This window comes from Anopheles aquasalis, chromosome 3, assembly GCF_943734665.1.
Source record: "Anopheles aquasalis chromosome 3, idAnoAquaMG_Q_19, whole genome shotgun sequence".
Lineage (NCBI taxonomy): Eukaryota > Metazoa > Arthropoda > Insecta > Diptera > Culicidae > Anopheles > Anopheles aquasalis.
In genome coordinates, this window is record NC_064878.1 from 44,662,254 (window position 1) to 44,689,063 (window position 26,810).

A 26,810-nucleotide genomic window follows, 5' to 3' on the forward strand; every position below is an offset into this window, starting at 1 on the left:
ATGGTACGCCGATGGCTGATACCTTGGCGGCTGCCATCATGCTAAGCTTGGCTGCTTTTCCTTTGCCGGGACGGATTTGTGTGGTTCGCATTTTTGCGCTTCTGCACAAACAAAGGTGTTCACCATATTTATACGCCTGACTGCGATCGGTAAGGATGTGCGGCTCCGATAGTGAGAGAGGAAAGGGGTTATGCTGCGAGACGTTCTGTGTGTGTCTCTCTGGCGGTATGACTCACTCGATCACATATTTGTGAATGCTCTAGATGTTATTTTAAATTCCACTTGACCACTTGACCAATTCTTCCTATTGTTGACACCTCGACACGTTGACAACAGAATTGGAGACCGGCAATAAATATCCCAGCTTGTAACAACTAATGAAGCAGCTCAAGATAGTTAAACTGGATGCACTTCTAATGTTAATTGATTTTTTGTATGCCAAACTTTCAAGACATCTAGGAAAGAAAAAGTGCCTATGCGCAGGATGATTTCGGAAACAAAAAATATCACTTAGATAAAGTGATTAACTCATTTACTTTAGCTGAAGAATCTTTATTTAAACAAAGAGAGTAGGAAGATTAAGACGATGTGGTAATTTGGAAACAATGATAACTCAATTCCTAATCATTTTTATTGACATCTTTCATCGTCAGTGATTCTGGGAAGGAGTTTCATGACTAATAAAAATAATAAATAATAAGAAGAGTAACACAATAGAACTATTTTATAGATTCAGAAAATCGCACAAATTCAGAGTATTGAACACAATTTAAAAAAGAAGGTAAGAAAATAAAGAACTCACATAAATTCCAATCATTTTGATGCAAATGACAGGATACGACTTATACTGGGTGACATGTAGTAGTACTCATTACAAAAGATTCGCCGAAAAGACGGAAAAAGCTCATTTTCCGGTCAATCAGTTCATGCAACCAGTGCCGCCGTCACCGTTTGCCAATCTCCTCCTTCACCAGCACCAACCTCCAGGTGGCAATGCACTCTGGTTGGTTGGTTGGTTGGCGGGCAAGCTAGCGCAACAGGCCGCAGAGCCCGTTACAGTTTTCGCTGCAACTTCAAGTTCATTGGCCTGGGAGCCTCCGGGCGAGGGGGTGCGTGGGGCGGAGTGTGCAGTGGAACCTGGCCACACCGGCAAACGGTCTATGGCCGGACCGAACCCGCCCGGAACCCGAACCTCAAACCTCAAAACAACTTTCTCGAGTGCCACCCTCGAGTGCTGCCAGCCATCGAACCCTCAACCGCCCCCAGCCCCCCCCCCCCCCCCCCATCCAAAAACTCCCAGAGATCCTTCCCATTCCTTTCTCTGCCTCTTCGGTTACTACACACGGACTGCCACCAATGCCACCGCAACGACCGGTGACGCTCTACATTATGTTACGCTCCTGACCCGTCCGCCCCCCCCCCCCCCCTTGGCCCAACCAGGCACCACAATAGACAATGGGCGAAGAAAATTGCAACTGCCATCCCCACCCACATCTCGCAAAGAAAGCAAATCGAAGCGCAGCAACAGCAACAGCAACCTCAACATAAGACGTTCTCTGTCGTTCGCTGCACTTATGGATTGCATCCAAGTTCCTTCTTCTTCTTCCGCGGCTCTCCAACATCCTCCAAACCAGATCAATTGCTCCGAAAGAAGACAGAAAGAAAAAAGCATAGAAAGGAGAAAAAATGGACAGAGAGAGAGAGAGAGAGACATGTAGCGAGAGCGGTTGTGAGTGGGAGCATGAAAAACTAATGCAACGCGAACTGCAATCGGAGCCGGTTGTGGCACTAGCGCCGTCCAATGGCATCGCGTCCCTCGCTTCCTTTCCAGTTCGAAGCGATGACAGACTTCCTTCCTTCCGTTCCATTCCGTTCCGTTCCGTCTCGTGCGACTGAGGGCCCCCACTTCTCTTCGGTGTGTAAGATGGTGGCCGTGAGGCAGAGAAAGCCACAAAACCGCATCGAGCTGTTGCTGCTGCTGCTGCTGCTGCTGCTGCTGTGGCCGAGGAAAAAGTGAAATTATTTCACTCTCGTGCCAATAAACCATGGACGCGAACGCGAGCGGTCGCGGGACGTGTAATCGCGCGCAACAACGCAATGCAAAGACCTCCTCCTCCTCCGGTTTGAAGTTGGTGGAAAACAGGGGGCGGAAAGGGGGGACTGCGAGGCAAATAGCTTGGCAGGCGACGAACTCACCGAGGCTCCGGGCAGGGGGTGGTTACTCTTGCCGAGGCTATTGACCAGCGGAGCATTGGGCTCGAACAGCAGCAACGAGGAAAATGCGCCGAGTGCTCGCCGACGTCATCGACAGGAGGAAAATGCAACGGGAAGAGACTCACTTTCGTTAGCAACCATTAGATGCGTGGTGGCAAACAGCCACGAAACAGAAATCATTTTCCGGAGAGAAGAACGCTGCTTTCAGTGCGAGCACATCGTTAATTTGGATCACCCTTTTTTTGATAGCGAAAGGAAGAACCATCATAGACTCTGAAGCATAGCAGCAACTCCCCTGGCATGATCCAGATTAATTAATTCCCTTCTCATCGTCGCCACGGAACGCGATCGCGAACGATAACCTTGACTTTCTTGGCGACGAAGCACACCACGATGCTTCGAAAGGGCGGAAAACCTTTACCTTTCTTCGCGCCCATTTGCCCCAGCCCGCTTTGCGCTTTTCCGTCACTTTCCTTTTTGGCTCTATCAAAACAGAACGCTCGATCGTGGAAAACGCGCGATCAAACCCTGCGGCGAAGGGTGGTGCTGCGTGCGGTTGTTGACCGATCGCATCGCGGAAAGGCGTCCCCGCACACACAGAAACACATGCAACAGGCCAATGACTTCGACGACAACGACGACGAGTAATGAGACTGAAGCACCGCCCGCTGGTGTACTTCGAACTGCATTTTCCACACTTTCCATTTCCACGCCCTACTACGTGTACCAGGGGGTGGAATAGGGAGCGGGCTGAAGTTCTCCAGCGATCTCTCGTTGCTTTTCTTCCTTTCAAGTTCCTCTGGTCACAACTATTCGTACGTCACTGCCACGGTACTCTTATCGCACATCCCTTATCAGTACTGCACCCCTTTCCACGGTGTGCATCCTCCTGCGGGGACTCGAGTGCTAATCTCGCGACACCCACACCACCTTCGTGAGGGGCCACACTCGACACGGCTCGAAGGTCATAAATGGCCGCCTCGGCCGCCATCGTTCGGCCAGCAGTAAAGTTCGCAAACGATGGCCCGACATTGGCATTGAGGATGCACCGGCTGGTAATTAGGTCAGCGGTGGTGGGAGCCCGGGATCCGAGGGGCGTCGAGATGATTGCCGGGATTGATGCTGATTCCCGCCAGCCAGCCAGTCGGTCGGCTGCCCGGGAATGATTATGTTTATTCTATTTACATCAAACACAGGGGATTGCAGTTCCGCAACTGACCTACTTCGGTTCCGTCTTATCATCGGTCCCTCCGGGAGTGCTGACGATGCCGATCGTTGTCACTCGATCACAATCGATCAATGGAATGCATCGGATCAGTTTGCTGTTTGCTGGCTGAGATCAAAACACTCGATTAGAGGGAGAGCAACAGAAGTAGGTCAATCTTTGATCGCACCTGGCACCTGGCACCAGACGATGATGCTCCTTGCATAATTAATCCGCGTCATCTTTCATCTTCTCTTCCAGAGTACAGTTTGGACGGTTTCTTTCTTTCCAGAAAGCTGAAGCTGTAAATAGCGTGGAATACAACAACAAAGGCGAGCGAGCGAGCGAGCGACGCGGCGCAAACAACAAACAAACGCGATCGTTATCCGCGGGGCCACCCTCGCTGGCGGGCGGTAATTATCTCCTTTATCAAAGCGCCAGCTGCACTCGACACTGATGCACTGCCTCGGACGAACTGCCTTTGCTAATTCTGTCGCACTTCCTGCACTCCAAATGTTTACCAAAATCGCTTTGTGTGAGTGCGGCTCAGGTTCAATGATCTATTTCAAGGGATTGGCCGTCATTACGTCAACTTCGTTCCCTTGTTCACCTCACGCGTCAATCTGGCAGCGAAAAGGCAGCTCAACAATCGCTCTCCTATTCTCCATATCTCTCCCACAGACCTACTACTGACACCCTGAGGTTTTCGTTGTATTGTGCGATCCCTACATTCCAGGTGGAATCCGAAAACCACCTTCCCCGCTAGAACTTCCGCAAAATTCGCCGTCCCTCGCTCGTCACTTTCTTAAACGAATGTGTCCTTGGACGACGATTACGGTTCGCCCAGCGTCACTAGGAGCGCCCGCTCCGCACCTACCCGCCAGCAGCACACCAAACAGCAAACATGAAAGGGCTTAGTACCAGAAGCCATTGGACAAACAGTGCCCGAGACCGATAGTGACAATGGGTAACCCTGGAGCGTAGCGTTAAATTGATAACGACAACTGCTGCCACGACGACGACGACAACCGGAGCTGTGCCCTTTCCTTGAAGTGCTACGACTGGAGAATGCCTTGGCGAGCGAGCAAACGAGCTGTTGGTTGTGTTGTGTTGTTGAAGCTCTCGAGAGCACAACAAAGGGATTTGCGAATTCCAGTAATTCCAGCAGCGTACCCAAGGATGATCCTTTTCCTTTGGATGGAGGCACATGGAGGTCAAGCGGTTCCCGAAAAAATCTCCGCGAATGCTAGAGAACCACCACACCCCTTTCCCTAATGCCGTAGCACTATCGTGACGCATCGATCCCGGTGTTCTCGCCCGGAGTGATACTGACGATCAGGCAACGTGCAGAGTGGCCGCACGCTCGCTCACGAGACGTAATTCGTTCAATTGAATCTGCGCCGCGCTCGTCGTGATCATGAACTCCAATTCCCGATCAGCTTCTCAGAGGGACAGTAAGTGCCGCGGACCACTTCACGGGCCAGCGTGTGACCGGAGTGGCCGACAATCGACGCACATTCGAGTACGAGCTCGCCACCGCACCATTCGCCTTGGACTGGACACAATCTTATCGCGAGCGAGCGCCCTGCGCCCTGCGCACTGATGATCATTCCGCATGCGACGACACTACGATGACGCCTGCCAGCCTGGCAGCCTGCGTACTGATACTGCTCAATGCCTCAATGCTCAATTTCATTGCCACCACCGTCAGCAGTCGGCTCCGAAACCCTGCAGGGAGCACCGTTCGGGTTGAAGGACTCGCACGCCGTACGCGATACGCACGCGCAAGGTTAACGCGGTGTGTCGGTGGTAGCCCTTGAAGGATCATTCGCCATGGCGGCGTGCGAGTGTCTCCGTTGGTGTCGTTCAATTAGATAATTACATTGTACTGCGTGTGATCGATCCAACCGGTCGCAGTGAGCATGTGCAGCAGCGATCAGCACCGGCTAAAACTTTGTGGTGTAACATACGCTTCTTGCGCGGATGATTCATCCATGGCAGCATAAAAACTATTGGAACAAATCTTTTGGCATCAGAACACTATTTTCCAGATATCTTCGTCGAGTTTTCATTAAAATGTTTGATATTTCTTGACATAATGAACTCAAACCACAAAATGAAACCTATCCTCTCTTTCCGGGGCCTAATGATCTTACGAGCATTAAAAGGGCATTTTATTTTAATGAAACCATGGTCAACAATTTTTTTTCTTAGTTTTCATATTCAATTACATCTCCTTTTTATTGGAATTATGTTTATCTCATTTATGTAACGATACATTTAAGTAAAACTTAATGAGAGCTCCTAACAAATGGTGTTCAGATTATTTGTTCCAAAGAAACTTATCCAGTAGGTTCAGTAGTGTTTGATGCTACACTGAACTCGGACCTTGATTTTGAGATTTGGATTTATTTTAAACATTCATCTTTAGGTTTGTCCGTTTTACTTCGATTGATCAAACAATGTTACACAAAAATCATGAGAGTGAACCTCTCCCATGTACGATAAATAAAATTTAAAAAAAAAACATATTTAAAAAAATAATGTTGCCCTGATACGTTCAAAAAGATCTAAACATCCGCTGCATCAGGATTCTGATTTTATCCATCTGAAGACACCAACGAGATGTAACTGGATAAAGCAATTCATTAGATTGACTAATTAAAATGCATTCTCTCCTTCTGTTGCTCTCTCTCTCTCTCTCTCTCTGTCCCTCCTCCCCCGGGCGAACTCTGGCTCCCGAGGTCGGTCCTAGGCCAGCTTTCCACTTATCAATCATCTTCCACGCGATGGACCCTTCCATCCAGTGAAAAGGTCAGCAAACTGCGTCTCTCCACCGCATCTTTTCGGCTTCCCACCAGCACCATCGTTGCATTATCCATGCACGAACGCTCTGCAAGATGACGACGCTCTGCAGTGACGACGTAGTTCGCGGTTTGGATAGTCAAACACTGAACAGCATAATAGAAGGGGGATACCGTTCACTCTCCCATACACGCGCTGCTCCGTCGCCGGTGCATGCAAACCTGGCCTGGCCGCCATCCGAATGATGCACCGCAGCCTGCCAGCCAGCCCGGTCTGCATCCGAATTGTGCATCGCGACGGCCGCTGCATCGAATAGCGTTAGACGTTCGTGTGTTCGTGTGTTCAGCGGTGAGCGGACAATTTAAGAGGGCGGAGAGTGAAGAAGGGGGAGCACCTCTTCGCTCCACCGACGTCATCGCAGCGTTGCAGATTGGATCGCATCCGAGGCGAGCCTCGGTTCAATGCACTCGCCGCCGTATGCCAAGACGCCGGAGTGATGAGGCCACGACGATCATGACAACGACGACGACGACGACCGAGATGATGATGATGCCGCACCAATGATCTAGTGCCGGTTTTGCATATTTTGCGGCGATGTAGAAGACGACGAAGAAGAGGAAGCGCTGAAGGAAAGCGCAATTCATTCCCTGAACGGACATCTAAGCATTGGCCAACCAGCAGCATCCCTTGGGTTTACCATTTTGAAGCACTAGCGAGAAGCATTAGATTTCTCTTAAACCTGCACTATCCTCTCTCTCTCTCTCTCTGCGTGGCTGGATGACGGTCGAACGCTCGATCATCCCTGATCTATCCCAATTTGCTCGTTCAGCCACGCGATGCCCTTCTTGATCGCACACGGAGCGAGCATGCAAATCCAATGTTTAGGCCTGCGTTCACGCGATCATCTTACTTTCGCTCTTGACTCTTCTGCTGCTTGATGATGGTTGTTGGATGGTGATCTACAGGACATTTTTTTAAATATATTCTGATGTATTTCTGATGTAGTTGTTTCTTTTACTTCAAGATGCCTGCAACACACCGGTTCCTTGCAACTTCTTCGATCGTTTTCTAATTGTTCTGCTTCAACGCCAGAACAGAATGCTAATCCGGGATCTCTGAGCCAAACTCACTTTTTCTCTCTACAACTTACGATATGCGTATGTCCCCACCGGCTCTCTTCAACCTTCCAATCTCTTGAGCGATGACCAGTGTCGAGCGAGTGCAAATGGATTGGCACCTTTTTGGGGGGGATCAGAACGGAATTAACTGGAACGAATACTTGAAGCATACAAGAAGGCGAGAGTAGTGAAAGCAAAGAGGCAAGGCTGTTCTTTAAGAGGACATTAAGGTGACGATCAAGAGTGGATCAGAAGTAATCGTAAGTTGATTAGAAGAAGTGGAGAAAACATCGAATCGGATCCGTTCCTGTAGTATCAACCATTATTTAATTGTTTATTTCCAATCAACGTCAGTGAGTCATGGGACTTAATTGACGCATGTATCTGAAGACGAATTGCAAATGTTTTCCATATTTTTAACATTTAAAGCAATAAACTTAGTCACCAAAACGTTCCTCAGATGTGGTGGATACTGAAATACAAGTGTTGATCTTTCGGTCTCTTGAAAGACCAGCTAGTGCCAAGAAATAAAGGACAATCAATGCCGGATTTCCATAACCTCCCAGAATAAACGGTTTGCGCTGCGTGGCCCCGGTGCTCCGGTCTTTTTATGCCAAGAAGCAGACATCTGGTGTGATAAACAACCTATTTTTTAACTGAAATGGAACCTTTTGTTTGAGGCTTTCAGGATCCTCGCGATTTAAGCGCATAAAGTGATTAAAGCGAGCATCTTCCTTCTGGCAGCGTGACAGGCAGCGAAGAAAATTGCCAACAACTTCGCGCACAGCAATCCAGCATCCCAACCTTGACAACATCACACTCACTCTCTCTCTCTCTCTTTCTATCTGCGCTGCATGCCGATCTCCAGCAGCAGCAACATAACCGCCCACTGTCACCCCTGGGCGGTTGCATTGGGTGCATAATGCTTCCCATCTATGCGTTCGCTGGCCCTTTTTGCTCCGCTCTTGAGCCGCCGCGCGAGCGTGTTCCGTTCCGCTCGCCGGTTGAACGACATTCCTATCGACCACCGGTTGCATCGGAAGGGCAGAGGGTGCTGCAGCAGCAACCTTCCGGGGGCTGTCTCTTAGTGCACATTCGCTCTCGCGCTTACTACTCGCCTGTGCTCGGCCGCACGCTCGAGTTCAATGCTCCAGATTGACACGCTTTCCGCCCCGGGAACGGACCGGGCTACACGTTGCGGGACAGTGTGACAACCATTTCCAATGCAAATCCCTCGTTCCCGTTCCCGTTTGAATCGCACGCACAGAGAGAGCCACGCTCGTCGCGCGCACGCACGAAGAAGGAGTTCATTAATTGCTCATTGCGCGAATCGATTCCAATTCCCCCGGGGATTCCAAGGTGCCGGAGGCGTGAAGTGTCGTGATTTGCTGCCACTGAAACCAACGAAACACAAACGTTGAACAAACAACTTCACTAATTGCACTAGCAACGAAAGCGAAAACAAGAACCGCAAACCAACACGCTGGCAAACCGGAAGTGAACAATCTTGGCGCGAGTCTTTGCCCGCCCCCCGGGGGTGGGCAAGGAGAGGTGGACGGACTTTCATTTTCTTTCCTGCCAGACCAGAAAATGCGGCTGCAAACCACCCACCCATCTGGCCGCGAGCCGCAAGAGCGAAGCATAACCGTGTGGACCGAATGTGGGGAGGGAAAAACCAACAAACCACCAACCAACCACCAACCCCAGCACACCCGCACTCACGTGACGGTGGAAGAATCGTATTGGCCAGATTGGTATCGGTCTGTGCTGGCGGTGCTGGCGGTGTGGGATTGGAAAGTGAAAATTCCTTCGACCGAAAAGCAAATAACACGCGCAGCTTGAGCCTCCAAGCGGTGTGATCTCTTGTGGGTGATCTCGATCTTTGGTTGACCACCCTCGATGCCGGAGACTCTAGGCTCGATATCTGGCTGGGATCGCTTTATGGATCCTGGGATCGATTTCCGATCGATGCGTAGTCTTGGACGATCGTTTAGCTCGATAAGGAATGCCTGCTACTAGCCTTAACATGTCCGTTACATAAATTAATTATCAATGACCGCGACAACTGCTGTGGTTTATCATCATGTTGAACACAGTTTAGAGCACATTCTCCTCACGTGTTTTTTTTTGTATGTGCGATTCAAACAAACGTAAAACACAACGCAAAACATCGCACGCAAGGATCACCACAATCGCAGGCTACCATACAAAGTACCGGATCGACTCCCACCTGTTCCCACACCCACTCACCGGGCCCTTACACACCACCACCTGGTGTGCCCTTCACTTCTCTCACTCTGCCTCCGATTGCCGTGCGGACTGCGCAGTTTGATCGGGACCGAAGCAGAATGGATTATTCGATTAGCGCAGATTGCAACGCATCAGAGGTAATATCGCACGCGTTGAATTGTAGATTAGCTAATAAGAAGCCAATTAAGCACGCGTACGCCACCGGCACGGGCACATGTCCATAAAGGCAACTTTCACTCTCGAGCGTTGCCATTACTCGCCTGCCTGGGGAAGGTGGGAGGGGGATCGTGTGGGCATCGAAATGTAGCGGCACAGTGCAAGTGCGATACAGCATGCAAGCCCGACACTTACGGGCGAGGGTAAAAACCCTATCGGTGAAATGGAGCTGCGTTGTGCTAGCGGTCGAAAGATTCCGAAGAAATAGGAGACTATCGTGGTTCTAGTAGGAGTGCTTGTAAAAATAAGGCAGATACGAATGTGTGTTTCCATTTGCCGGCGAAAACAAAAAGTATCTTTATGTTTCGTGGAAAATTTAAAACAAAATGAATCGCCTAAATTGGGAAGATTTTTTTCCACTAATTTTTAATATTCTCTATCTGATGCCAATGCACACGTTCTTCAGATAATGTTTTCCTTTTAATTTTATTTTTCCATCAACTCATTACGTTAATAATGCTGCGTTAATAATGTTGCTGGTTACTACACTCTTCAATTTGAGGTTTGAATTAATAATTTTCTTCTATTTTCCTGTTACTATTACAGGTCTATCAAACGCTAAACCTAGCCCAAAGTCTAACTGAATCTTGCTTAGGATATGAGGAAAAGTTAAATTTGTTTGTTGAGACTCTCTGTTCTCGGTTCTGTTCTCTGACTCTTCCCAGTTCATTACCTTATTTGGCACAAACCCTAGAATTATCTTGCAACAAGAGAACATGTTAAAAAAAGGATTTCTAGGAAAAGAAGGATCTACTAAAAAAGAAGGATCTACTAAGCATTATGGCGCCATTCATTGACAAAATAACTGCCGATAGAAAATATTTCCATTCTAAATGATGAGTATGAATAGAACAAACAGTCATTAAGGGAACAAATAGTACCAGTAGAAACTAATAGCTACATTTTGATGGTTTGTACCAGGGCTTGTCTTCTAGTTTGGCAGCGCTGTTCACAATCCCTGCTACATTCTTCCTTGATCGCATAAAAAACTTGCAACTGGTTCTACTTCTACGCCTAGGACATTACAATTCACGTTATGATGATTCATGCCCAAGCAATCCCCTAATAGGTGTAGGACAACAATCTGATGCTCATGTTCTACTGCCACCGTTGTGCCTTTCACTCATGACGGCATTGCGGTGGTCAGTGATTGCTGGGTTGCTGAGTCGCAACACGAATGCGTTGACAACCGTTGGGCAACCAACGAACCAACCAACCGACCATCGGGAATCCATGCATCCCTGAGGGCCATCGTCATGCGGGAGCCCCTTCTCTCCGACAATCGAAAGTGACAGTGACGATGGGCCGACCTGACTGCGGCCAAGATGCGGCCCTCCACGCCACGCCACGCCACGCGAAGCGTCCGATTCCGTTTCATTTGCGTCGCCGGTCCGTCCGTCCAACTTTCTTCACGCATCATGCCCGGTAGCGAAGCCCTTCGCTGCTCGAACTAGCTACTACCTAGTAGTGCCGTTTGCCGCTGGCAGCACCATAATCCCGTCGTGGTCGTGGCCATCCCGGCGACAACGACCTCACCATGCAACCTGTGGGGCAGTGCATCGGAGTGCAGTGGAGATGCGGTGCGGTGCGGTGATGAACATGTTTAATTAACAGCGGACAACGGCCGACGGAACGGTTTCGGACTACACCATCGCTCTCGCTTCTCTGCTGGCCATCGCTGCATCTTCTCTAGCAGGTTGATTGAACTGTCCGCGTCGTCGTGTTCACCTGCCTTGCCGCGTCGATGTCTTGTTCGAAGATTTTGGGGGATTTCGCAAAACGGAGCAAAGGGTTTCCCAGAGGACCCTTATTTGCTTATTCGAAATCGCTCAACGCACGCCCCTCTTTCGATAGTGGCCAGCGGTCTATTTTTGTAAATCCACGAGACAATTCGAGGCGAAACTCTTCCATAAGGAGCGAAAGAGGGAAAACTCTTCCAATCCTACGCGTTGATAAATGGGAAAGTACTCGGCACAAACTGCGGCACTCCCTGCGTCCCGTTTCCAGTTCGCGGCATCGCGAGTAGCGCGTGGGTTCGCCTACGGACGGGCCAATTTTATGTTCGTAAAATCCAGTCCCGGTCGCGTGGACTCCGACTCGCGTGATGTACAAAATATGATCGAACGGTACAGGGTAGAGAAGATGTGGTACCTCGCTGAGGTATAGTTCGATGACCAATAGTCGCAAGAAAGCCAACCGGTGGTAAAACCACGAATCCACGGAGAGGAACCTATAAGGACCGAAGGCGAAGAAGGTTGTCTCTGATATGGCACAGGGGAGGGGAATGGGAATAGAAATGGCAACCTCCAGTCATTGAATTGGTAAAATGGGGTGGAGCAGTCGTAAATCAAGAATCGCGACCGTACCGTGGGCCGGTGCTCGATGCTCTGATCTCAAACTTATGCTATTGTCCGGAATGTGGCCTATTTTACATTCCTGTAGCACCTTCCGTGATCCTCGATGTGTTTTTCTAGTCCGTTGCACAGCCTCAAGGTGTTAATCATAAATTGCGAGCGACCTTTACAAAGCAATATGGCCCTGCAAGCAATGGTTCCTGGAACGCTTAAGAAGATGCTATCATGCAGTAGAACTTTATACTAAACGGTACGCCGGGGGTGATCGAGAAAATGTAGGTTGGTAATTGGACACTCGTTCCTTTCGTTCAGAGAGGTTCGGCTGCTAGTGAGCCCGGAAGTCATGCATCGAGCAGCGACGGCGGAATGGGTCATCGATCTCGCACCGCAGGCAGAAGACTCGGTCTAAGCCGGCCCAAGCCCCCGAACGGATTGCCGGTTGACAGATGGATTCTAATGAGCGGTGAAATGCAACTTTCGCCAACACGACACACGACAATATGTGTGAGCATATATCGAGACTGTCCACCACGTAGACGATGACGAGGACGATGTCTTCAGTTGTCGATGGAACGATGGGATGAGGGCCACAGGAACGGAACGGTAGAACGACGCTACCGCCGAAGAACCGAAGACCTTAATAAGCGTCCTTCTGGTGACGGCTGACGATGATCATGCTCAGATTATGGTGCGGAGCGACTGTTGCATCACCTATCGGCTGCATCTTGGGCCTCGCTTTTCTGGTGCGGTGATGGAGTCGCGACCGGCGTGCTAAAAATAAAGCCAAACTGTTTGCATACGCATGCCGTTCCTGGCATTGCTGGTGTGCTGAAAGCGAAGGAGAAGGAGAAGGAGAAGGAGAAGGAGAGGAGTTTCGCCGTCTATCTGTGGCCTATCTTGAGCCGGTACGGGGCACTGCACAACCAGATTTGCTTAACCAGAAATAGCATCCACCAAACCGGGATGCATGTCGATTGGTGTACCGTTTTGTGGTAGGTTAAGGTAGCTGCACTGCTCGTGTGCTGCCGCCGCCGAGCACGTGTGATAATGTCGGGCCGAAGGGAAGGCAAATGAGGCGGTACCTTCATCTGTGCGTATGTGCGTATGCGTGCACCTTGCCCCAGATGCGGGTCCGGTAAAGAATAGTGCAGTGCGGAGTGGCGGGAAATTGATCTACGATTCCCAGCTTGGGATAGGTCATGAGAATCTTGAGTTGAGTTTATTTTTAACTGCGAACTCTCCGCTTGTGGCCGCTTGTGCTCGGTCGTGAGTCAGAATGTGCTGTTCTAGCCATGGTAAATGGGATTCGGTAGAATTTACAGACGGAGTTGAAGCATTATCGGCCAGCAGTGAGATTATGCGTGCAGTTCCTTTGGGTTTCTTCGGCTCTTGCTTGTGAAGTGCATGTCGCAGGAAAGGAAATCTACTGAACCCCACAAAACAAATTAATCTTTAGAAAATTGAGATTCATGTTGGCCGTTGCTGTTCAACGGAATTATTTAAAAATGATCGAAAATTTTGAAAATTCGAAATTCGAAAACGAAATGGCAGCTACAGTGGTGGTCGATAAAATAAATGATTTCGTAAAAAAACTTCGCTACAATTTCACACGAGAGACGTTTTTCGACGCAAAAGTTTAATTAAAGTTTTCTCAAAAAGATTATATACATGACGATCTAAAAACACAATCATTACCGTAAGTCGAAAATATTCATGCCAAAACAATTTGCAAAATCAATGTGCAACACAAGTTTGAAGCCGGCGATACATGAAGCGTAAACTCTCGTATAAACTCAGAATGTAATGCCAAAAAGTTTACATTTGCCGTTTACACGGTGTAAAAGAGATTATAGGTCCACGGAGCATAAATCCTAGCGTAAACGCTGTTTGCAAGCGATTTGCCTCACTATATTTCCTGTTTGTGGTTTGCATTCATAGTTAGTGATCATTACTAGCGTTTTTAATATTTTTCTTCGGAAAAAAGATCCTATTTTTCTTACAAAAGTCGATAAAAGTTCAGTGTAATTCGGATTACACGTCTCAACCCGGTCATGTAAACATGTTCAAGTATAAATTAATTTTATATTTACGCTTGAGTTTACGCTTCATGTATCGCCGGCTTGATGGCGAAGGCTGCTGTCTTGATCTGTAGATTTTCGCAGGTTCTAAAAAGGCCAACTTTTAAGTCCCTTTCAAAGAATCGCTGCGAATTTTATATGTGTGAACTCTTCCTCATATTTTGAAGTGTTACAAAAAAAGTGAAACAGAACAGCGCGTTTTTGTGTCCAAAATGGCCACAAAAATACTAGGATGTGAATGCAGCTTCAATTTAATCAGATCACAGTTTTGACTTCGTTAGTGAGGGAGGCAGTAATGTAGGTCATGATTTTAGAAAAATATTTCCAAACTGTGCTTCTAAGCGAATGGCAACCACTGTACAGGCTACGACCCTGTCATTTGGAAACTGTCACCACCTCGATCGTGTTGTTTTCGTTCTGTGCAAAAAATGTAAAATTCCTCTAGATTTCCACTTAATTCAAGCCATTTCGTGCGCGATAAGAGCAGATTCAAGTCGTTCGCAACTCCGGCCGTCGCTGTCGTCGGAAAAGTAGGCGCGGAAAGGGCAAGAAACTTGGAAGAACTTTTCTTCTCTCGCGGTCGCGTCCGCGTCCGCGTTTTTTTTCTGGTGTTCGAGGATTTCCAGGAAGGGTGTGGTTTTTTGCTTATCTTCGAAACTCCACTCCGTCCCTGTCCCTCCCATCGACGAAGAGTTTGTGTATTTTGTTTAGTGACAAAAAATCTACCCCCCCCCCCCCCCCCCCCCCGCCCCTCCCACGCCACTCGTGACGATGACTAATTTCCGTGAATGGAACAGTGAAAAACAGAAAAATCGCGACGCGCTAGTGTGATAGCGGGGGGGGATTTTCCTTCGGTGCGAGAAAAATCGATATTCGCGCAGTGAGAAAAGTCCCGTGTCCGTACGCACACATTCACAAGTACACAGAGACGCACGCAAACGCGCAAGCGCCGTTGGGGCGATTTTCCGCTGCTGCTGCATGCGACATTTTGGGGGCGCACGTTATCGATTTTCCCACACGAAGTCGACGTCGAGTTTTTCCCAGTTTTCCCAGTTTTGTGAGTGAATTTCGAGCGTGCGGTGCGGCGCAGCGTGTGGTGCGTGCGAACCCTCCCAAAAGTGTACCAACATTTTCCGCGGAAAATTCCTTCACTTATTAGTGTGTTGTTTGATGTTTGAAGAAAATCAATTCTCCCCGGTCGCGCGCCTACTGCGAGACGAGTGCGGATCGACGAGAGGATTTATGTGAATTTCCCAAAGGCAGAAAAGTTCTCTGGTCTTTAGCTGGCCGTGGTTCTTATTAACCCCCTATTTTCCTCTGCTTTCCTGTGGGCGCTGGGTTCTGTATGCAGCGGGTTGTGCGTCAGTGCAGTGGTGGAAAAGTGAGTGAAAAGTAGTAAGTGTGGCCCCACGGTTCGCGGTTGCGGCAGGCGGGCATGCGGCAGCAGCAGTAGCAGCAGCAGTAAATGCACAGCGAACCTCACGTTCACGGCTTCTCCCACCTGACGACGACCGGCTCTTCAGCACCGCCCAGCGCGCGCTCGGCCACGGATTGACCATCGACCGAACGACCGACCGACCGACCGTCCGATCGACCGAGCATCGGAATTCCCCCAGAACCGCAGAAAAGAAAAAAGAACCCGGAACCCGGGGAGTCCGCACACTCGATTAGCATCAGCTCCGACGACCAACAAACCAACAAACTCCACAAAAAAAAAAAAACTCTCCGTTCGGCTGCGCGTAGAGTGGGTGCTGGCCACCGGAAAAGCGGATCAAAATGACGAAAGATAGATTAGCGGCTTTGCAAGCGGTAGGTCGCCCATTTTCATCCTGTGTTTTTCCTTTTTTAGTTTAGTTATAATTTCCATTTCTCTTAAGTTCTGTCTCTCTCTCGCGCTCGCTCTAGTCGCGATTATCACCCGGTTAGTGGTAGCATCCCTCCGCAGCACCCCCCCACCCCTCAATTCACCCACAAATCACCCCTGTAGCTACACATTCCTTCACTCTCTACACCTCTTTTCCCTTTCCCTTCAAGTTGAGCTCAGAGTTATCGGTTCCGTCCACTCATTAGTGTGTGGTGCACACCTTCTTAGTAGTCCCCCCCCCCCTCTTCTCCCTTTCCGTTGTGTCATGTGTTGTTTCTCAGCAAATTAGAACCTCCGCAGCGTTCCATCCCTAGCAAGCCATCATGTTGTTGAATGTCAATCTCACGCAACCAAGCGCCGTACCGCCGTGTACGTGGTGCGAGCGAACACGATGAATTTTTTGCAGCAAGTGCCGTTGGAGGGGGGGGGGGGGGAGGGGGTCAGAATTTCCCTTCCTCGACAGCGCGTGTAGTGGCTGAGGACCCCACCCCGATATTGGAAGCGAAGAATCCTCCCCATTGGCATGGAGTAAGGATGCAGAACATGGACGAAACGAAGTATGCTGTGGCTATCGCACGCTGCAGCAAGCAATCAAGCAACCACCAAAGGGGCCTAGAAGCAGACTTTTCTCTGCAACAGACTGTCCACACCCTCATTTGGCATATACAGAGAGAGGGAGAGAGTGAGCGAGCGAGAGAAAGAGAGAAGGAAGATGGGGACAATAGGTGAGGACCTCTTTGTGGTGTGGTCCTTGGAGAGGACCTCACTGGGCTGGCTAGCGGTGGCAGCAGGAACGACCGAAGAAGCTTCTGCTGCTCGTGCGCCTGCGATCGCGTCGTCTTCGTCTTCGTCTTCGTCGTCGTCGTCGTCGCTGCCGGTGTGTATCAGCAGCAGCACGATGCTTTTCCCTCCGCTGAGGAGTGCGGGGATCTCTGCAGATTTTTCGCTCTCAAACCAGTCCTGAGAGCGATAGGGAGGGAGAGTGTATCGCAATTTTCCACTTCGCGCCCGCCTGTATGGAGGGGGGGGAGGGGGAGCACGTTTTTGGTTCGGCTTTTCCGGAAAATCACCATTCAGCAATCGTTTCTCTCACTCTCTCGCTCTCTCTCTCTCTCTCGATCAAAGGAGAGCCGGTGGTTTGGAATGTCCTTGCGAGAGATTAAGGAGAGGTGACGATGATACCACCACCATCATCATCATCATCATCATCATCATCAGTCTGCTGCTGCTGTAACAGGTTTTTCGGTTTGAAAAGGATCAAGCTAATAACTGCACCACCTGGGGGGATGCTGGCGGGGATGAATTCCATGCCGCAGGAACTGGTGGTGGCCCTCCTTTTGATATTGACGATAGATGTGGAGGAAAGGTAGAAAACAGGAAATGGGAAACATGGCACACACATAAGATGTTTCGTTTTTTCTTCCCTGTTGGAAAAAAAAGCAATGATGATCTTTGGCATTCAGTAGGAAAAGTATGCGTGGATGGGTGCAGTGTGTAGAGGTTGCATCTCAAACACAACATGTGTTTGTTCAGATTGTCTCTCTTTCTCTCTCTCTCTCTCTCTCTCTCTCTCTCTCTTTCTCTCTCTCTCTCTCTCTTCTTCGGCCTCTCTCGATCTCAGATCTCCAGCATCATGTTTTATGTTGGGGAATTTTGTCCGTTTGTTTTTTTTCCATCGGTGTGTCCTCCCAAAGCTCCTTCCAGCATGCAAAAGCTCTCCTCGCCGCTCCAGATTAACCTGGATGCTGGTGCGAGTGCGAGTCGGTTTCATGAATGAAAAAGGTGAATCCCCATAATGTGCTGCTGCATCGTATCGTCGCATGTGCGCTCTCGCTCTCGTTTCTCAATGAAGAGACGTCCCGGTTTCGTCGCTTTTTCTTTTTTTTTTTTAATTGACTGATTGTACGATTTTTTTTTTCTGTTCTGGATCAGGATCAACGCAAGTAAGCACTGGAATCCTCTTCCCTCAGCAGCAGGCCATGCCGTGTGCGTGTCCGTATTTATGCTGTTTGTCTGAGGATTCCTGAAGTGATTCATCAAAAAAAAATCGTTTAAAAATAGCCTCGCAACCAGCGCAGACGATATTGCGGAACGCAACACAACGGCTGGCTGCATGGCAAACAATTGGAGAAATTCTAAAGCGAGAGAAAGAGAGCGAACGAGCGAGCGAGCGAGGTGTCAAAGGACATAATAATAAAGGCGCTACAAACGCGCAACCACCTTTTCTTCTCCTTCCTCTCCTCCTCCTATGTGTGGCCTCCGGTGGCACGTTTTTCCTAATGACGCAGACATAATCAGTGCGTCTGCGCATGATGTTTTCGGGTTGATATCGTTCAAACCACTGCCACCAACCGGGAAAACCTACACCGGAACTATGATAGTTTTCCGGGTGGTGCGGAGACGGAAGTGGGAGCTGGTGCTCCCAGGAAACTCATTCCTCTGTTGCATGTTGCCACAGAGACCACCCCGAGCCCATGGCCTGCCCGCCTGTTTGCCGCTGTTCGATTTGAGACCCTTTTTTGCCCTCAAGGACACGCAACAGAGCAATGCTGGCAATCGGTCAAATCACTGGTCCTGGGGGCGACTTTCGTTACTCAAGGTGACGTTGGGTGTCTTGTGGCTAATGGCCAAATGGGTGGCTGTTGGACTGCCCCCCACCCCCGGGGCGCTGGCTGGCTGGCTGGACGGTGTTGCATTTCCTTCTTCAAGCAATTAACCTCAGCGCACGCTCATGGCTTAAGTAATCGAGTGGGATTTTCGCCATGTGCTGTCCGCTCCAGGCAGGAGGTTAACCGTCTTATGCAATACCAGCTTTCCACAGACACACTTACACACGCACGCACACGCACTGTTTGATGTTTCGATGTTGCAAACCGGTGTTTGTATGGGTGATCCCTTTTCTGGATGGTTTTTTGGATCTTAACTTACCCCTTTTCTAATATCCGTTTTGAGTGACTTTTGTTGTTTTATTTTTTTTTTTGTTGTAATATCTTACACATTTGGTGTGTGTGTTTTTTTGCGTGCCTGTGTGTGTGCGTGTGTATGTGTTTAGGATAATTTTTTTATGTGTATGTTAATTGTTCGATCTGGTGTCAAATCATAATTCGCTGGCTCTGGTTTCGTACAATGCCGCCTTGGATCCTTGTTCGCTTTGCCCATCCAAGTCGTTTGCTCAATGTCGATGGCTCCTTGTACCGTGCAGCGCACAGCAGCTGCTATATCGATGTGATGTTCGTTGTGTTAGATTGACATTCGATTGTAACAACTGAATCGTAGTGTACCATCAGCCCCCGTTGTCCTTGTTAGCGGTGTGCCATTCCATTCGTTCCATCTTTTTTGGTGATAAATTCCATTCATGAGAGTTTCCCCCGTTTGTTTTTGTGTGTAGTCGGTTTTAGTGCATTTATTGCTGCATTTGTGTTTCGTGTGGCGAGAGTATCGCACATCGTTATCCTCATTGTCCTTATCTTATCCTCCGGTAGTTGTTTCCTCATTAGAGATTCCCTGTACCACCCGTTTCATTCACTGATATCCTGTTAGAACTGCTGCGCTAGGTACCCGTTTTTACACTACTACTAATACTAATCACCCCTATGTTGCTGATTGTTGTAAATAAATGTACAAATAAATGTCTTTTCTTTTTAATTTTCTATTTTCATAACTGTGTTTCTGTACTCTCTTCTTCTACTACCACCACTACTACTGTTACTACCACTACTACTTCTACTATTACTACCACATCTACATCTACTATTGTCATCATCATCATCGTCATCATCATCATCATTGCAACAACTATCATCATTGCCCCTACTATTACCTCTCACCGATTACTACGACCCTCTACCTCTACTAACTACTACTGTTACTACTACTCTTACTACTGCAAATGTACCATCAACCACTAAACCACTGCTACCACTACTACTACTTCTACTACTACTTCTACTACTACTACTACTACCATCACCACCACCAAATATGAATATCATCTTCCTGCTATCGCGCCTACATCTGAATGTGTGTACTCGTAATTGTGGTTTTGTGGATGTGTTTTGTTGTGCAAACTAATGAAAACCAAACAAACCAAAAAAAAAACCCTCTGACTAAATCATCACTACCTGTACTGTATGTAAAATGTGAATACCGTACATAAAAAAACCTAAAGGATATAGAGGTTAGTTCTACCTTGATGATGATTGTGTAAACGATATTCTATATATATATATCCCATATATAAATATAAATTAATTCCTTCCAATAATAATGCTTCTCAATACGTTTGCTAGACCGTATTCTTCTTTTCTTTTCCCTTTTCTTCTTATCATTCTTATCCTTGTTTTTTTTTTTTGCATGACAGTTTGTGATAAAATATTCGCAAAAGTTGCCTTCTGCCTTCCACTGTTTCATAGAGAGGGCTCACGCTAATTCGCAAAACCCCGCTTATTCTACAAAGTGACCACCGCAGAAAGCCTCATGATGCTGTCAATTCATTATATGTTGTTTAGGATCTGAAATTGGTTCTAATGCTTACATTCGGTTCCTGCATTATTTTGCACTAATTTTCCTACAATTTTTTGTTTGTTTTTTTTTTTTGCGTTTATATTTGCCCATGTGTAAACTTTATCTGCAAAGGTGAGTTTTACTTGGTATCCTCGGTATGCGCTGGCCTTTTTCCGTATCTTCCCCCCCCCCCCGCCCCACCGTTTGCTGTTCCCTATGTTGTTGTTGTTCTTTGGCTTGTTCTGACTGTTTTCTCTTTGTGCATGTTATATATCGTTCAGTGCATTTCCAGAATGTTTTAAGTAAAGCAAGAGGTGGCAAAAAGCAAGAGCAAGAGGTGGCACCAACTATCTGTGTATTTGTGCTGGTACCCCAGGGTCGAGGGTGGGGAGTGCGGGAATAGTGGTGTGGTAAAGGCCGGCGCCTCGGCGGTCAACCCCACCAACCGGTCGTAGGCCACCGGCGTGTGGGGGGGGGGGGGGGGGGGGGGGGGGGAAGGGTGTCAGTTCCGTTGATTCACACCGCGCGGATGATGCTACGAAAGTAGGTTGGTGTCACGGTTGGCTGTGTTTGTGTGTGAAGATGGCGGTTTGTTCCATCTTTGGTCGATTGCTCATGACCTGGAGAAGTGAAGTGGAGAAGGAGAAGATGATGGAGGAAGAGGACGTAGTGCAGATTCCGCTTTTTCCTTGACTTGACTTCATCACCGTAGTATGATGTCATCTGCATCTGGGCCCTGGAACAGATGTAGTTTTTGGACAATGAACTACAACTAAAACATTCAACCAGACGTGAATCCAGCGAACAATCCTATGACTAACGGGGCCCCTAGGGTGACTGGGAGCTATAATTGAAGAGCTTTTTTGTTGAATGGTTTTTTCCCCCCGGCGCTCGGCCCGGGAAGTTCCGCGATCCGCGCAGCGACGAACCAGTGTTAGTGGCGTGTGCACTCACAATTGACACCCTCCTAATGGCCGCCATTTGAGCTCTCGTGTTTATCACGCCCTCATAAGTCTCTTCGGAAGTCGCATCCAGCTGGCGCATGAGTCAGAGTCCGACCACGTCGTGTTGCTGGTGTCTTATCGTTTTAGCTCACCAGTGGACTGAACTCACTCAAGGAGCCCGTGTTGCTCTAGGCTGTTGTTATGGCAATAACATGTCAAATGGAACTGGTTAGAGATGAAACCGGGGCAGCCATCCATACGGAGACATCGCAGTAGACGTCGAATGTATCTTTTCGAATCACATGTGGATGGCGGCAGCCATTGGGAATTGTGTAGAGAAAATACTTGAAAACGGTGATGCAGCGGCCGTACGAACCCGGTATAGTCGAGTTAAGGTAACGGGGAAGAACAAAATATGCAAGGCATCACCAAGATAGTACACGTTTCACCTTGCATTGACTGGCGGGAGGTGAAACATGATGCATCCTATATGCTCTATCGCTGCCATCGTTTAATGAGTTTCGTTGATTTAACCTTGCGAACCGTTTGAGAGTCAGCCTTGTTACACCTCTCATACTACGTACAATGTACCGGAAGAGGGTGATTGGGCCGGAGATTAATATGTCGCCTGTTTGTATTGTTTTAGTCGAGAAGAATTCGATCCCACCAGAAAAAAGAGCCACGCGCCTTGCAACGTGAGGAAGAAGAAAGTCAGCAAATGAAGAACCGGCATCGGTGGCGACGACGACGACGACGACGACGACCTTAGCGATGTCCTTGAACCATCGCCGCCAAATTTGTTTCCCCTTCGATGGAGCTCGGAGCTGGAATTTTGATTCAACCGACCAGGTCGGTGCAGAGATAGACAGAGAGAGAGAGAGAGTCGGTGGCAGCCAGCATAAGAAGCCGCAACACCGCATCACCGCATGGCCGTAAATTCAATTTACTTATTCATCGTGCCCCCTGGCCCCCTGGCGAGGAAGCGAACCGGTGATGGTAATGGAGCCGGTCAAGGGCGTCACAAGGTTCAAGATCACCTTGTTGGCAATCGCCCCACACACGGTTTGACTTTGTTGGTTGGTGGGTTGCAAATATTGGCACTTTTTGAACCACCTTCTCTCGACGCCACTACCCACCGCCTGCTATGGAGCGAGAGAGCTCGTTCGCTTATCATCGGCCCAAGAATATGGAGGCGCGAAATCGTTCGTCTTATCAGTGGAACATGGCCTCGGTGTAGGCAATACGAGATTGGACGAATCCGGACTCGTGGTGGTGGTGGTGGTGGTGGGGTCACATACATGCCCGTGCGATACGACGCTCTACAGCCAGCAAACCACCGGCCGCACAGTTTTGATAGCGCATGGAGTCAGCGCATCCAGACAGGCGGCTTTGGTGTGGCACAAAATGGGTAACAAAAGGGAAGAAAAGTGGTCACTTTTGCTGAGGAACGTTGGCGCACAAATGGTGGTGAGTCAGTGGTGAGGAGGATCGGCCACACGGTGGCCAGTCAGCCAGCGTAGCGTGACGGGCCGGTGTGGTCGGCGTGGCTGTCGGCGGATGGCTTCTTTGTGGGATGCGAAAAAATGTCGAAAATTTTGTCTGCAATATCCATCCCTCCCGCCTTTCACGATCATGCGCAGTGCCGTTGTGGGTCATCATCGCAGCCGTCGTCGTCGTCGTCATCATCATCATCATCATGAACATCATCAACGACTTGGTTCGGACACACACATAACACTGGCCGACCTGCTGCTGCTGCTGCCGGTAATGGGTCGAGTCGCGTCACAGGACGAGCCCGAACCTCTCGGCCTGTGCTGCCTAGAGGGGTGGGTCAAGAATCCGGTGATGGTAAAGGCGGAAGGGTTGGCCAACCCGCCAACCCCCCCCCACCCCCCCCCCCCCCCCCCCAAAACCAAAGCCAAGAGTGAGAGTCGAGCGAGAGCGTGCTTTCAGTAGTGCGAGTTGCTGCTCTTCTTTTCCGGGAGAGAGTATCCGCGTTCCGTTCCGGTTCTCCGGTTCCCACGCAAAAGCTCTCTCGCTCAACCGTACTTCATCCGTTCTGCCGTATTCTGGTGGTGGCGAGTGGGAGCGGAGGGGAAAATGTTTTGTGGCTTTCTATTCTAATGCCGCACACGGAACAAACTTACCCGTCACGTGAGATGAGCACCGTCATCACTTATCTTGGTTCGTAGCTTGGTTCGAGAAGGCGGCTGCTGGATGACAGTGACGATGTGACAAAAGTGTTAGCCAAGCACAGCATGCATTGCTCAGAAGCTATCAATTAATATCATTGAGGAAAGGGTGTAGGATGACCTAGCGTGGTTTAGTAGATTTAGTGTCAGTCGGCAAATGATAAGATTTTGGATCTAAAAATAGTAAAGCAATAGATTCAATAGACGTTTGCGATGTGAAGCACACTAACTGCCATTGGCCTTTTTGGGTGGCATTATTATGCCGTTTTCCTTTTGCATAATAATTACGTGGGTACGTGGCGCCGGGGTAGTGTTTATTGGAATGGCACGAATAACCTCGCCTAAAAGCGCAGTAGCCGATGAATAATAATAATCTCCTCTGATCGATCGACCGCTGGCGCATAAGTATGCCATGGAAACAAACACATAAATCGTGCTTCATGGGTGGAGGAACGTCGCGAGATGTTGCTTCCTAAATTTAGATCGACGGCAATCGATTACGGCAAGCGTCTGCGTTTTGTTGATCGAGCGAATCGTGCGAACCCGGCAGCGGATTAAATTCCACAGCCACACACACGCTTCTCGGAATGTCTGCTCGCTTGGCAGGCGTGCTTCAGAAGCTGGGCAACGAGGCGCATCACCCTGCTCCCCGCGTCGACCGGATGAGATGATATCCCAGTCCTTTTGCTGTGCTACCAAGCTGGGCCGACCGGTGGTATGAATTGATTCTGTTGTCCTCTTGCCGGTAGGTCAGAGTGGCCGTCTGGCGGCGGCGGCGGCGGCCCCCCCTGGTGGTTGGCGGCCAATCTCATATGGAGCACAGAAGCACGTTGCTTGGTACTAGGCTAGACCGTCTGCTCGCCATTATGCCGTGCATGTCCTGGTGCATTCTGTGAGTCATCGCATCGCCGATCGCAATGTTTCATGCCTGTCCAGTGCTGCTTCAGTGGCGAGTGGCACTAACCACAGATTCCCGGCCGGCCTACTGCGCTTAGTATTCAAATCATGAAACAATCGTAAAGAAATGAACTTTACGCTGCGATAAATTGGAAAACCCGTCATACCGTCACGGAAAAGCCATTTTCATTGTCGAGGCGATACGGTGCTTGATGATGCGCCAGAAACGTGCTTACCGTCGCCGATTTCTGTCTCGTGGGTCGTCGCGGAAGGTACCCTTTATGGTGCTTTTCACGTCGTATTTATGGTATTTCATGAAGCGTCGAGAATAAGTAGGTCGTGGAAAATAGAAAATTCCTCTCTTTTCAGTTACCATAACCCCTGATGCCTGATCCGTATCCTATCGCAGCAGCTTTGGGACAAAGGACCACAAGGGGAGAGAGAGAGAGAGAGTGTCCGTCATTTGTGTTCCAGATAATATTCCTTTCCAGCCCCTGGGCGAATCAATATCCCGAGTTCTGCTGATCGTATCGATCTGTAGATTAATTTTGGAATCATCTCGTTCTCTATCGCCCTCGGATTGATACTTGAAATGTCTTCCAAGATAACCGGAGACGGCTTATCACATTATAATGAGCTGCAATTGATTCTTCGTACATTTAACCGAAATGATTCTGATTCTCTTGAAGTAAAGCATATTAGAATCATTTTGCAAATTGAGTCTGCCAGGAGAAAGTAATGACGGCTTTCCGGCGACAACAGCACGAGACGCGTCGCATGGCGGTCGATATCGTGGGGGTGCAAAAATGCGCACTGATATCGTTTTATAGCATCCTGTCGCCCACTTGCGGGGCGGGGACATGCATTGTGGTTTCTATCACTGCCGTCACGCCGGATTCGATTGACGTCATTGATTGTGTGGTATAAGCTCACATCATCGGGAGGACATTGTGAGGATGACTAGGGGTAGGGCCACGAAAAACGGCATAATGTGTTGGTTGACTCTGATCGATGATCGGTGTCGCCACCAACACGGTTTCCGTGCTCCTAGAAGGTCAACTCATCGCAACGGCAATTGACTGGAAGACAAGGGATAAAGAGATTACTGATCATTCACGGTTTGTGCTGGTGCTCTCACTTGAGGTACCCGGTCTCCTACACAGTATCTGCAGCAAAAGTTTACTGCACGATATATGACGCACACGTGCGGTGGTCGCTGTCTGCAGGATGTATGCAAATGATGACCGAAAAGAGATAGAGAGAAAGAGAGAGTGTGTGTACAGTAGTGGTGACCCATTAGAAGAGAGATTCACGGCAGAGTGAGCCGAAGGTGCCACACTAACAAAGCAGGATAGAGAGGGGTTTCAATTGCATGCTGAACATAACGTTAATAGTTGAATGGGATGGTTGTATCTGCTCCTGGGTGCGGTCGTCGCCGCGGTGTTGACCTTAGTACACACTCACACTCATCCTTTCTCTCGCTCTCTTTCTCTCTCTGTGCTTGTCCTCACATGGGAGCGAGCATAAGGACATCTTGTGAAAGCCTTTTGTGTCTGTCACGCCTCGCAGCAGCGATATGGTTACTGCAAGTATAGCGAGCATTAAGCTGGAGTGGTAAAATGCGTCCGAGACGATGCAAATCGCGAGAATATTGATTCACATTCACATTCCCGGGGATCGTGTACCGTAGCTGGTTGCAACAAATAGGCAACGTTCCGTTGTTCGTTCGTGCCCGATCGATTAGTAGGAAGCTCGGCAAATGACGCACATGATGCTACCATATCATGACCATGGGGCAGTGGGATTGGATTGTGATTGGGGTGTAGCCATGCTCTCACGCTGTGAACGTGCGTGAAGATAAGCATTTCGATTCGGCGATTGTTTCTTACCCCACAGCTCTGTATATTGAAGTAGTTCTATAGAAGATTTTCATTTGATTGAGAATTCCGTAATATTTGTTTTGATCATAATTTTGACTTTTTAATATGCTCTCTCTCTCTCTCTCTTTATTACTCTCGATTTTACTTCTACCCAACTACATACTGTATTATACTAATGAAAGTTGAAAGAATGTGTTTCAATGTCCCATTTTCTAATGTCCTCTTTCGCACCGTCTAGGCCCAAAGTGACGATGAGGACATGCCCGAGGATGTGGCTGTGCCGGTGGAGGG

General features: G+C 48.8%; 1 protein-coding gene across 1 annotated transcript in view; it reads left to right on the forward strand.

The window, feature by feature from the left end:
* The first annotated feature begins 23,182 nt into the window (after nucleotides 1-23,182).
* The window catches only part of LOC126577936 (syntaxin-1A-like), a 19,898-nt gene continuing 16,270 nt past the window's right edge, over nucleotides 23,183-26,810 (forward strand). The window contains 5 exon segments of the mRNA XM_050240017.1: nucleotides 23,183-23,223; nucleotides 23,225-23,268; nucleotides 23,271-23,357; nucleotides 25,912-25,916; nucleotides 26,758-26,810. The exon segment at nucleotides 26,758-26,810 is cut by the window's right edge and continues 128 nt beyond it. Of these exon segments, the coding sequence (XP_050095974.1) occupies nucleotides 23,183-23,223; nucleotides 23,225-23,268; nucleotides 23,271-23,357; nucleotides 25,912-25,916; nucleotides 26,758-26,810 (230 nt within the window).